Source organism: Silurus meridionalis, chromosome 3 (assembly GCF_014805685.1).
Source record: "Silurus meridionalis isolate SWU-2019-XX chromosome 3, ASM1480568v1, whole genome shotgun sequence".
Classification (NCBI taxonomy): domain Eukaryota; kingdom Metazoa; phylum Chordata; class Actinopteri; order Siluriformes; family Siluridae; genus Silurus; species Silurus meridionalis.
Genome location: NC_060886.1, coordinates 22,601,326 through 22,614,523, shown reverse-complemented (window position 1 = coordinate 22,614,523; position 13,198 = coordinate 22,601,326). Strand labels below are relative to the sequence as shown.

The 13,198-nt window shown below is 38.4% G+C and overlaps 1 protein-coding gene across 1 annotated transcript; it reads right to left on the bottom strand.

Annotated features, from left to right (window-relative positions):
* Nucleotides 1-81: 81 nt before the first annotated feature.
* Nucleotides 82-12,919, bottom strand: LOC124382866 (ubiquitin carboxyl-terminal hydrolase 37-like). The gene is given in 25 exon segments (XM_046845169.1): nucleotides 82-832; nucleotides 1,419-1,557; nucleotides 1,666-1,735; nucleotides 1,833-1,948; nucleotides 2,073-2,133; nucleotides 2,244-2,404; nucleotides 2,504-2,711; nucleotides 2,838-2,970; nucleotides 3,072-3,119; nucleotides 3,355-3,519; nucleotides 3,625-3,704; nucleotides 3,907-4,024; nucleotides 4,702-4,907; nucleotides 8,103-8,226; nucleotides 8,311-8,442; nucleotides 8,527-8,682; nucleotides 8,797-8,890; nucleotides 9,001-9,089; nucleotides 9,254-9,331; nucleotides 10,869-10,984; nucleotides 11,095-11,189; nucleotides 11,277-11,327; nucleotides 11,330-11,441; nucleotides 11,527-11,760; nucleotides 12,765-12,919. Coding segments are annotated over 24 exon segments (2,808 nt in total). The 5' UTR covers nucleotides 11,701-11,760; nucleotides 12,765-12,919; the 3' UTR covers nucleotides 82-750.
* Nucleotides 12,920-13,198: the final 279 nt, after the last annotated feature.

Genomic DNA, 13,198 nt, shown 5'->3' with positions numbered 1-13,198 from the left:
ACAAAGCTGTATGGTGAGGGAGAGGAAATCAGAACAATGAATCAAACCTTCTTAAAAAAAAAAAGACAAAATTTACAGTCATTTAAGTTGTTAAACTGTATTTATAAAATAGAATTAAAATAGCAATAAACAGTCATCAGTAAAGCTGTGAATAGAAATTGGAACTCCCCTCCCACTCATCGCTATAGGACAGACATATAAAAGCCAACAGGCAAAGTAAATATTGCACCACATTTTCAGCTGCATATAAAACATGAAACAGACACCCAACATCACTCAAACATACAAGAATAAATCTTTATATTCAATAGATTCAATAAGGAATTTAGGAAAACTTGGAAAAGAAACTGCTCAAGAGGGACAAACACTTCCTTACCCTCAGACATTTGCTCCCAATTTAATGCATAAAGTCTCCTTTTCCACCAAGGGACTTTAATAAAGGCCATTTTCAGGAAGAAGAAAAAAAAAAAAAAAAAAAAGCCAAAACAGACAGAAATGTTTTGAGTCTGGCCTTCATACCTTTCAGCATTCCAAAATGCGTCTTAATTTTATTTACTTTGTTTACCTTTTGCTATAAACCTTTATATCTACAAGGATTTAAAGAACACTAATATCAGACACTCTAGAAACAGCGACAGATTTTTACAAGCAAAAGAGAATAGAAAAAAATAGAAGAAAGTGCCTGAAAGAGGTGTGTGTGGAGATCAGTAGTATCATTTTTACTCTAGACCAAGTGCAGCATCAAGCTACTTATAAAGGCTGCAGAACTGTTCGGCTAGCATCAGAGCTCCCTCCTGCTTTCTCCAGCTCTGATAACTCCTCAAAGACGTTTCTGCAGGCAGTACAAAAGAAAATATATAAATAATAAAAATTACACACACACACACACACACACACACACACACACGAGAATACACTGTTTTAGCAAAGAAATATTGTAGGAATTAAGAATGTGTCAACCAACAATCCCAGTGTCACATAATTTGATTAAGAAATTAGATTTCTGATGAAGGCTGCCAGTTCTGGGCCCCCAAGCCATAATCTGCTCAGTTTTATGAACTAAATAGCTCTGGGTAAGGGTATCAAATGCAATTAGTGTACAACATTGAACTTTTGTACATGTAATTTTGTACAGAGCTGCCAAAAGCTTTTACTGTCAGTTTTTTTTTTTTCAACAGCACCAACAGTATGTTTTTATAAAGTAGTGATCTTCCTAAAATTAGTACATTAGTATTTAAGTTGTATAAATGACAAATACTAGTTTATCCGTTTTGTACAACAAATAACCCGTATGGTCTTTTCTGGGGGCGTCACAGATGTCTTTACACAAGTATTTTCCCACAGGATTTGATTTATACATGAAAATGTGTTACCAATAGATGCCTAAGTGAAGTAAACATGTTTAAGAAAAGCTGTACTTATGCATGTAGAAGAATATGTATCCACTCCTGTCCCGGTCTCTTTGAACAGTTGATTCCTGTGTACGGGACACATCTAAATCATTGTAAGTGAGCCAGGACTGCTTCTTCATGTCATAAACGTCACTTATGTAGTGGCCTGGACATCAGACGTAAATTCATTTTAGCGATGTTCAGAATAAACATAAGTTCACCCCAATATTAGAAATTCTGACAGATTCAGGAGCAATTAGGATTTGCTAACTACCTGATGAGGAACTGGTACCAATGTGACTGACCACGCTGATGAGCCTGAAGGAGTTGACAAGCTCTCCACTCTGCAGCAAAAGACATTTTCAGTCATTAAAAACATCCACGCAACACAAACAACCTTTTGTTTGGTCAAGCAGGAGTTTGCAAATGGTAGGAATATACCTCGGCATTTCTCTTTAACTCTTCAGCTTCTGCTTCACTGTACTCCATCTCTAGAGCATCCTCATTTCCAGAGTCATCATCAGAGCACAGAAGATCAGGAAGAGAGTTGTTGAACTCTGGGAGAACCAAAATGGCAAGTAAATATAAAATAATTGTAATAAATACATATAAATATAACTGATTGTGCTAAACTGCATGCATTAATGCCATCTTAATCTTATTTATTCAGTAGTTCTCTACCTTGCAAGCTGAGCTCTGTTGCTCTCTTCAGATCATCATCCTCTCTCATCTCTCTTGCTTCCTGTAATTAAGAACAGATTACTATTGGTTTGTTACTTTCTATTTTGGACTTGCATTAAATACCAAATCGAAACAGCTATTAATAATGAGTCAATAGGTTAAAATATGTACATGTTCCTGCAGACTCTGTGCCAAGGCCTGCTGTAACTCCTGCTCCTCACGCTCTTGGTCCAAACTGTACTGCTGTGCCCAGTCCATCTCACTTTGGCCACCATCTGGAGTCTGGTTCTCTTTGTTGTCATCCATGGTTAGGTCCAAAGAACCCAGCATGTCTGAGTACATGATCACAAATGCATAAAATTTTTGCATGTAGACAACAAACCATACAGCTGATACACCTTTGAACTACATACACACTGATCCATTTTTACCTCCAGATGGCTTGTCTCCTTCCAGAAGATCCAAATGCTGCGTGAGCTCCTGAGCATCAGTATCTCCAAACCCCGTGTCAGGGCTGCTGGTCGGTTCATCAATATTGGGGCCAACATCATTACGACTCATCTCAAGAACCGCAGCCAGCATTTCATCATCGTTCATTCCTGTGAATTCTGATTGGTCTATATGACTGCTTTGCTGCACCTGGACAAAAAAGGCAGCCATATTAATCACAAAGAAGCAAGCTCGAATCACACGGACCTACAACGACAATCTAGGCACATATATAACAAAGTAAAGCATGGCAAATTTGGGAGACCACTAGCTCACCTCCTCCGTTCGGTCATCATCTGCAAAGCATTCACTCAGGCGATGTTTGCGGCCAACTTTCCTAGTCAATTCCTCTTCACTGTCCGAGTCACATATGATGCTCCCAGAATTCTCACACTTGACTGTACCTTTCCTGGAAAATTGGTATTCAAGTGTAAATGCAACACAACCAACCTTGCATTTTAAGCAAACAGAAAAAAATAAATAAATAAATAAAAAAAAATACAATTTTACCGCAACGTAGAGCTGTTCACAGATTGTGACGTTTTCAGTGTTCTAGACCTGTGGAGGAGGGGAAAAAAAAAAAAAAAAAAAAAAAAAAAAAAAGGAGAACACAAATAATTGTATAAACAAGTCCAGTACGAGACAGCAAAAAAGCTAATTCAATACAAAAAGACATTACAAATATTATAATCCAGTTGTTTTACCAAAGTACACTCTTGAAATGTAGCACATGTTGGTCTCTACCTCTAAAGCCTCTGGGTAATTACTAACTAATTGATGCTTGAACACTTACAGGGCAGTTTGGACTCTCCAGCCCAAGCTGAGAGGGGGCCGAGTATTCTCTGTGCAATGGGAGAGAAGAGTGAGGTACTTTGGAATTAGGACCTGCTGCCCCAGCTTGCTGTTCAGAGAAAGCTGTGTGTTGTAACTGTACCGCTTCAGATGAAGAATCAGCACCCTGCAAGAGCGGATATAGACAACTTGAAGCTTGGTATTTTAGCAAAGAGCAGAAAAATATATTTTACATGTAGCCATGAAGATTGTAAAGAGTCATAGTGTGAACCTGGGAAGTCTGCTGAATTTGTGTGTGACACTTGCAGATTTCCCGTTACATTTCTCACATGAATATTCGATTTCTTCTATCTGAAAGAAGAGTTTAGAACAATCAATTAAGCACAAACTAGCTATCTACACACTGATAGCATTAACATATTATATATATAGAGGGTGGAAAAGTTTAACTTTCACAGAATTGAAATAGAACACTAAAAAGTGGAAAAAAAAATATTTTTCTGCAATATCTGGTAGCATCTATTAGCATGTTAGTGACAGCATATAAACCTACCCTAAAGAAAAGATCCAGTGAATCCTGGATGGATCTTAAAGGAAGGGTTTTCTTTTTGCGAGGCAGGTCAATCGAGAGGTCATTGAACTGTTCACGTTTGGTTATCACCTCACCACAGCTGAGTTTCATGTGGACAGAGAAACATGGAAAAATTAATCTAGTGTAGTTTTGCTTTGAACGTAAACTACAAAAAAAGTATTGAAAGTGCACAATAACTTAAAGGCAATTTTTTTTTAAAGCTATTCTAAATTAATCATTAGAAACTTTACTTTCAAATTTAATTTGTAGTTTACATTTTATTTTCTCATTGTGTGTTTCAAGTTTGATACAAAACCTTAACTATAGTAAATGGAAAAAGGCCATCTTGTGGCTTGACCTGGGCTGTAAGTGCAGAAAATGTGTGTCTTATTTTGTTTTTTTTGTGTATGCATTTCCGGATATGTTGGTCACACAGGTGTAAGTGTATTTATGTAATTAGTGTTTTCCTGTTTGAAGTTAATAATTCTCAACGGGTCTACAATTTCAAGCGTTTTTTCTTACGGACTTTATTCAACATAACATCAATAAATCTATATGGTTTTAAATGCTGGGAAACAAAACATCACAGAGTTTGTCCTGCTGCTTAGCCTCTCAGCCTCTAGGTTGCCGCTATATGGGCTATGACAAGATTGTACTGATGAACAATTACAAATGCATCCTTTAAATAACATTTTCTATGAAACTGCACAAATAAAAAAAAATAAATAAATAAAAAAAAACAAAAAAAAATTTACCTTAACAGAAAATTCACCCCACCTTTTGCAAGTTATTGTGTGTTGCACTTCAAACTCCATGTTGACAGTAACAGGACATGTGTATATGCGTGAGGTGTCGGTATCCTCCACAAGTCGTATGCCCTGGGGCTCATCCCAAAGTGAAGAATCGCTCCGGCAGCTCTTATTAACCTTCTCCACATCTTCCTTTAGCTGATCTAAACACTGGCTCAGGAACTCATGAGCATCCTAAAAGTAAAGAATTAGCCCACTGATAAGTCTTATTCTTACACGTTTGTTTCTAAACGTATTGTAAAAAACAGAACTTCATTGGTCGTAAACAAATAAATACAGGGGAGGGAAATAAATGCAAACATGTTTTTGTTTTGCACACCACCAATGTGTATATAGCCACTTCAAATTTACAAGCATAATGTAAACTTTTTAAATATTTACAAAAATTACAAAACGTAAATATATCCCAAAAGCCTTAAAGAGGAGTCTCAAATCCATGGAATAGGTTCAAAAGATGATCATTTTCAAAGTGTCCAGTCAGGCCTAGCCCATGTCCAAATCTCAAAAAGCTAAGCTAATCTCCTACTGTGGTTGTCTCTGAGTTTTGCAACATTACTACCAAAAATGTGTGGCATCATTGGAAGACATTGGAGAGGCTGGTGCTTACTCATCTCCGACCTCTGGTGAGTCCATCAATCAGTTCATCAATCAAATCATCACCCACTTCAGTTTGCCTACCAATCTGGCACTGGAGTGGAAGATGCTGTCATCTTCCTCCTAAATTGGGCTATTTCGCACCTGGAAAAGGCTGGGAGCACAGTGAGAGTCATGTTTTTTTGACTTCTCTAATGCTTTAATGCTGTTCTAAGGGACAAGTTGATGTACATGAAAGTGGACCATCATCTGTCTAACTGGATATTGGATTACCTCACAGACCGACCACAGTATGTGAGGACTCGTGACTGTGAGTCTGACACGGTTGTCTGCAACACTGGAGCCCCACAGGGTCCTCTACACGGTCTACACTGCAGACTTCATGTTCAGCTCAGCAACCTGTCACCTGCAGAAGTTCTCTGATGACTCCGTCTTCGTCGGTCTGATCACGGATGATGTCGACAGGGAGTAAAGAGAACTGATCCAGAACTTTGTGGACTAAGGTCTTTTGGGTGCAGGGAGAGCTACTGAAGACCTTTTTTGACATTGTGGTGGTCTCAGCCATCTCCGATGGTGTGGCCTGCTGGTGCAGCAGCATCTCTACTGCAGACAGGAAGAATCTGGACAAGCTCAGTCCTGGGGATTCCCCTGGACACTGTACAGGAGGTGGGAGAAAGGAGGATGGTAGCTAAACTATCATCATTGCTGGAGAACGACTTTCACCCACTAAATGAAACAGTTTCATCTTTGAGCAGCTCCTTCAGTGACGGACTATTACACCACAAGCGTCTAAGGGAGTGATACAGACTGTCTTTCCTCCCTGCTGCTATTAGACTGTACAATCAGAGCTGCTCTCAGTGAACCAGTCACCAAAATACACACTGTTATTGTGTTTAACTGTGCAATAATTTAAAACCGTGCAATATGTTTGATAGCGTAACTACCTATTCGTGGTCTATTTCTTCTTTCATATTTAAACATTGTGTTGTATTTATACCTTGCTTCTGTAACTCAAATTTCTCCACTGTGGGACGAATAAAAGTATATCTTATTAAATACACCCCCCACTCCACCCCACATGATGCTTATTTAGTTGAAGTGGACATACAGTAGCTTGCAAAAGTGAGTATACCCCTCAGCAACCATTTTAATATATCTTCTCAAAAGAAAATACTATAGAAATGAAACTTGGATATATTTTAGAGTAGTCAATGTGCAGCTTGTATAGCAGTACTTACCATTAAATTAACAACATTCAGCCATTATTGTCTAAATAGCTGGTAGCAAAAGTGAGTACAGCTGTATGTCATGTAACCATGCAATGCCACATGTCCTATTCATCATATTCATGTTTTTGTCTGCTTGACAGGACCATACAAATTTGTGTAAGAGCAGTTAAAATTTGGTACTTTGAGTACAATTCTCTCATACTGACCACTGGATGTACAACATGGCACCTCATAATAAAGAACTCCTTGAGGATTAAAAAATTAATATTGTTGCTCTTCACAAGATGGCCAAGGCTATAAGACGATCACAGTTACAGTACAGTAACCAGGGTCATACGGCGGTTTTCCGAGAAAGTTTCCACTAGGAACGGGCCTTGCAGAGGTCGATCAAAGAAGTGGAATCATTGTGCTGTGAGTCAGGTGCAGAAGCTGTTTCAAAAACAGATGCATGAGTGCTGCAGCAATGCTTCAGAGGTTGCAGAAGCGAAAAGACCGCTTGTCAGTGTTCAGACGCCACACGTCATACAATGCAACAAGGTTTTGGATGGCCGTCATTCCAGAAGGAAGCCTCTTTTAAAACAGGCTCACATGAAAACCTGCTAAAGACAACTTGTCTAACAACATGAATTATTGGAACCATGTCCTGTGGTCTGATGAGAAAGATAAACTTGTTTGGCTCAGATGTTGTCCAGCATGTGTGGAGTCAAGGAGTACCAAGATAATTGCATCTTTTTCCTCCAGTCAGGCATAGTGGTGGCAGCATCATGGTCTGAGTGCTGTTGGTACTGGGGAGCTGTAGTTCATTGAGGGGAAGCATAGGTTTCAACATGTACTGTTACATTCTGAAGCAGAACTTGATGCCCTTCCGTCAAAAAATGGGCCGAGCAGCAGCTTTTCAACATTATAATGACCCCAAACACAATGCTAAGATGACAACTGCCTTGCTGAGGAAGCTAAAGATGATGGCGTGGCCAAGTAGGTTCAGACCTAAACCCTGTTGAGCACCTGAAAGTGGAGAAGCGCAATGAGTAACATCCTGCAGCTCCGGGATGTCATTATAGAGGAGTGGAAGAGGATCCCAGCAACAACCTGTGCAGCGTTGGTGAATTCAACACCCAGGAGGATTAATGCAGCGCTACATATCAATGGTGCCCACACTAAATATTGACACTTTGGACACAGTTTTGATATTCACTTAGGGTGTACTCACGTCTGTTGCCAGTTATTTAGACAATAATGGCTGTATGTTGAGTTATTTTTAGAGAACAGTAAATCTGTACTGCTGTACAAACTGCACATTGACTACTCTAAAATATATCCAAGTTTCATTTCTATAGTATTGTCCCTTGAGAAGATCTAATGAAATAGTTGCTAAAATGGGAGGGGTCTACTCACTTTTAATATATACTGTATGCATTGAAAACAAAATAAATACTGACTAGTTATTTCAGGTAAAAAAAAAAAAAATTATATATATATATATATATATATATATATATATATATATATTTAGGTTTTCACGCCAGCTTGAGCAATAAAATCTTACGTTTTGCATGTACCCAGAAAAACGTTCAGCAGTAGAAGAAATGGCGTTCTTCACCCTCCTCAGCAAATCTTTCTTCAACTCTGGAGATGAAACATCTTTTTTCAAAAGCAGATGAGCAAAGCGCCTAAAAGAAACAATACAACGATTTTAATGCAAGAAGACTGGGACAGCCATAAAACATTAATAAACACTGAAAATTTAAAAGTACCTCAGAAGAGCATTCATAGGAACTCTTTTCCACTGAATACCCTGTTTTAACAGGTCGTTTGAAAAAGACTGCAGACTGAACAGTGACTGCAGTATAGCATTCATGTAGCAAGTGTTTCCAAGGTTGGAGAATCTAAAGTGGGCAGAGTTGCAAATTATTCCGAATGCAATTGAAACTCAACAAATGGGTAAACTGAGGGAGTTGAAACAGACTTACCCTTGCAATGGAGGCTGAGGTTGAGAAAGAGAGGAGGGTCTCAGTTTGTTCCACCCTCCATAATCCAGAGACGAGCGGACTTTCTTGAAAGGAGTGGAGTGATTGGGCAGCACCAAGCTTCTTTTCGCTGCGGGTGACTGGTTTGTGCTGGCAGGCCTTTACAAAGACACCTTATACTTAAATGATGCAAGAATTAACTTTCTAAAACAATAATCCCATGAACTGTAAAAGCTACCAGGGTCATTCATGAGCCAGTAGAACAATATTTACCTGTCCAGTAGGGAATGTGTTTGTGTGTAATCCTTAGTTCCTGTTCTGCTGCCATAAAAGGATGATGGTTGAAGAGGCGTAGAGCCAAGAGGAGCTGTTTAAGAACAACCATCACAAAGAAAATACATAAAAAAAAAAAAAACACAAACATGCCTGGCAAATTCAGATAGACTTGCAATGACCATAATGTGAACAAGAACCAACCTGAAGCCCTATTCTCCTCCGATTGCTTCAGTTTTTCTTTGCAACTGAGCAGAAACTTCCGGGAACTGTCAGAAATGGCTTTATTGTTGCTGAAAAGAAAACCTCAATTAGAACTGGGTGCCGTAGTTAAAATAAAAGCAGTATAAAATTGTGGATGTGCCTACAGATATACTTAATGCATAATAAAATTAGACAAACAAAGAAAATTGTGTGCTAATGGTTTTCCAATGCAGAATATACAAAAACACACTACCTTGAGGAGTCATTCTCTTTGGGGTAGTCCTCAGTTAAATCAGTTTCAGAGTTCATCAACCTTTTTCTTTTCTCACTCCTAAAAAGAAACATCCACAAATTTAAATGCATCAATCTTAGTACTGTGTAAAATTAATTTGTTTACACTTTGCAATCATTTAATTAATAATACATTGGATTTTACAGAGAAAACAAGAAACTCAACTTGCAAACAGAAAAAACTACCACAAATACTTTGGCGGCAATATTAGAAATTAAAGCGGGACAGAAAAGCATTCCCTCTATCCATCCAAATATTGTAAAAAAAAAAAATAAAAAATGTATGAGATCACAGTCAGCACAAATCTGCTACACACATGTAGACAAGGGTTTGTGCATCCTTTATTAATATAAATGTTGTTGATCTTAATTTTTATTAATCATTTTCTGCAGACATTAACAGAAAATTATTTTACACTGCATATTTATTTTTTTTTTTTACATCATAGCTGGTTTGTGCAAAAGTAAAAAAAAAAAAAAAAAGCTCTCATCAGTTACTTATTAATACCACCACAGTCAGCTAGCAGTCTTATTCAATAAATCATTTCTCCTTTACAAAACTTTTGGATGTATGATATTCTTGAGCCATGTTCATTGCACAGATGTTCACATCATAAGACAAGTATTAAAGCCTTAGTTTGGATGTTTTAAAATAATTGAATGTGAATTTTAAGGCAGGTTTTGGACGAATGTCCTGTTAAAAGAGAAACTCTTCCACTTTAGTTTCTTGACTGACTAAATCCAGCTGGCAGAATTTGTGGAAATCTACTGGAATGTATGCCACCATCTCTTTTTTTTTTTGCATTTTTTTCTGTGCCACTGGTTGCCACTCAACCCCTCAACGGCTAGCAAGGTGTTCATTTCCTGTAATCACTTAATTCCCAATAAACACCCTTAGTAGTCATTTTTTATTCTTCAATCAACAACTCTTTCTAAAAATGCTGCTGACATAGCAAAATAGTTTAGCATATGTAAGATTAAACCATTAAATTAAAACAAGTCAAGTTTAGACTCTTGGATATAGATCTTGATGCAGAATACAACAGTGCACCATCGCTCACATGTCAGCCAAACCCTCCTGCAGGTCCTTTGTGGTTTATGGGGATTTTGCTTATCCTTTCTGGGCAACATAGTGAAACTTCTAACAGTTCTAGGGCCTTTCCCTTGACTTCTATGTTGTTCTTAACACCCATAACATTTCCTTGTCCACAGTCAGCTACTTAAAGAAGTCCATAGCTGATGAATGTTATCACAAGGTTTGAGGAGTCATAGAATGTATTACACTCTGGAATGACTATACTTAATGCAAATTGTTGACCTGAGACTTTCCAAACTCACACAGGCCACAAATAACTTTGTCAAAAAAGGTGCATTAAAGTCAACACAAATGTTATTTTTTTGCCTTTACTTAATTAATAATAATACAAATCAATGCAATATGTGATTAGCCAGGTGTTTGAACTTTTACATACATCTGCAAGTAAAGAAATGCAGACAGCACTTTTAGGTCATTGCTCTGTAGCCACATGAGTATTTCTGCCACCTACTCTTGACAATTAAATTAAAGAGCACCACACCTGTTTTCTGATAGTCCACTGCGTACAGGTGTGGATGTGACTCGGCTTGGACTTCCAAGAGGTTTTCTTGGTGTGCTCTCTTCTCTGCTGTCCAAACTCGACCTACGTGGAGTTATCTTCATATTACAGAATGGGGGGAAAAGCAACCAATATAAATAACATTTAGAAACTCACACATGCATGAATCATCCTGAAAATAAAAGAAAAATCAGAAAAGAAGCACTACCTGCTTTTCCGATGAGGATAATCCTGGGTCATTCTGTGCCGCTCGGTTCCCAAGAACTAATCCAAAACTGGCACTTCCCTGATTCGTCTTATAAGCTAAAAGAATAAATAAATGAACACTGAAAATCTCCTATTCTCTTTAATGGTATCTACAACTAAAAATCAAAAATAAAATAAACTGACCCGTCTGCTTTCCTTGCTTAATCATCTCCAGATAATCCTTCAGTTTTTTGCAACCGTGATGGGCAGTCTTTCCAGAATGACAACATTCGAGTCCTTCAGTGTCAACGACAAGCGGTTTTGACTGTGGATGGGCCCCAGAACGACGTTCTTCACATTGTGGTTCAACTGTAAAGGCAAGAATAAACAGGTCTCTGTGCTATAACTGAGATTGAGACGATTCACTCTGGTAAACACCATCCAAGTTTTGTACCTGGAAATGTTTTGGTGCTCCGCCGCTATTAAATTTCAACACCAGATTGCTTTTGTTGTCTCTTTCGTGGACCTCGAATATTCCCTCTCTCCATTTGGTCGTGCCCACGTCCAGGCTGGTGAAGCGGATGCGCACAGCGCTACCACTGCTCAGCTTCGGTAATGCAACAGCCATTAGGGAAACGTGAGTCTCAGAAACAGCTTTGAGAGGGGAACAGATGACTCCAGGGTCCCTCTTTTTATAAAAAAAATAAATAAATAAATAAAGAATACATTAAATAAACAGGAAAGGAAAATAGCTTTAGTTACAAATAGCAAAAATCCCAGGGATGAAATATGTACATAAAGACATTTGAGTAAATGCACCTGATTACTGTATTCACACTCAGGCTGAAGTGATGTAAAAAACCGTTTCAATATTTGGATTAAACCCATGAGAGAACAGCGTTCATTTCATATTTAATATATAACATAATAATAAAAATAATATACAACAAGTTGCTCAACTGTTTCAGCCTGGATAGTTTAAGAGTTTTAACTGCACCTGATGCTCCATTCACACAAACAACATTTCCCCGCTTTATTTATATGAACCATAAACCTTATAAATATGTTATTACCCTGACTGATGTATGGTGCATAAAGCCCTAAATCAATAAAACTCCAATACATTTCAATATATAAAAAGCCCATTGTAGTACAGGCGAGAAACACAGTAAGTGACTGGGGCTCTAGTAGGTTTCTCATCTCAAAACTATTTGCACCAAAAACATACCATAACCAAAAATAATAATGTAGATAATAAACTAATAAATGTGCCTGGTGTCCTGCCTGCATGCTTCAGAACGCTCAGGTCTCGTGCTGCGTTCTTCGACAAGTATTTTCAGCTGTGCAGAAAATAAATGAACAAATTTCAAGCAAAAGCAAACGCTTATCTAAGCAGTCAGAGAGCAATAAACTGCGACATGCCCAGAGGAATTATTGATAATTCTCAATTCCGGTTTAAAAACATATATTCAGTTCAGAAGTGACAATGTTTCAGGAGCAGAACTTACATCTCGAATGAGTAACTAGCGGCTAGCGGTTAAGAGGTAGAGTTAGCACCCTAGCTAAGTCCATAGAAAATACAGAGAAGTTAGCTTCAAGCTAAGCGGTTCACTAGCGCTTCATTTGTTTGCTATTAAACTGAGTGTAAAACGCGAGTGCCGGTTCATTGGCATTTAGAAAATGATGACATACCTACTTCCAGGCTTTAGAGGAAAAACCTCGAGGAAAACTGTTAAAAATAAACCCGCATAAGTCTCGTGCTGTGCGGTGAACTGAATGTCGCCGGCATGAGGCGGCCCGCTGTTATGTTGTTGTTGGAGTAATGGCGGGAATGTGAAAATTCACACCGGAAATATGCAGCGAGAAAACGCTCCTCTATTCACGCGAGGTTTCACCTTACTGGCGCTCACGAGCAGGAGAACAGCGGGGTCCTTACTTCACTATAACCTGGTTTAGTAACAGGTCACAGCTCTCAGATTCCCAGCCATGAACCTGAAGAACCCCCTGTCCTCACCATGTTAGAGTTTTCCCTGCTCCCCTTACATCACTTTCTAATATGCAGCACTGTCTAAATGAAATGGGGCTAACAGAGCAAATACTGTAATGGTTGTAATGAATTACTTGGT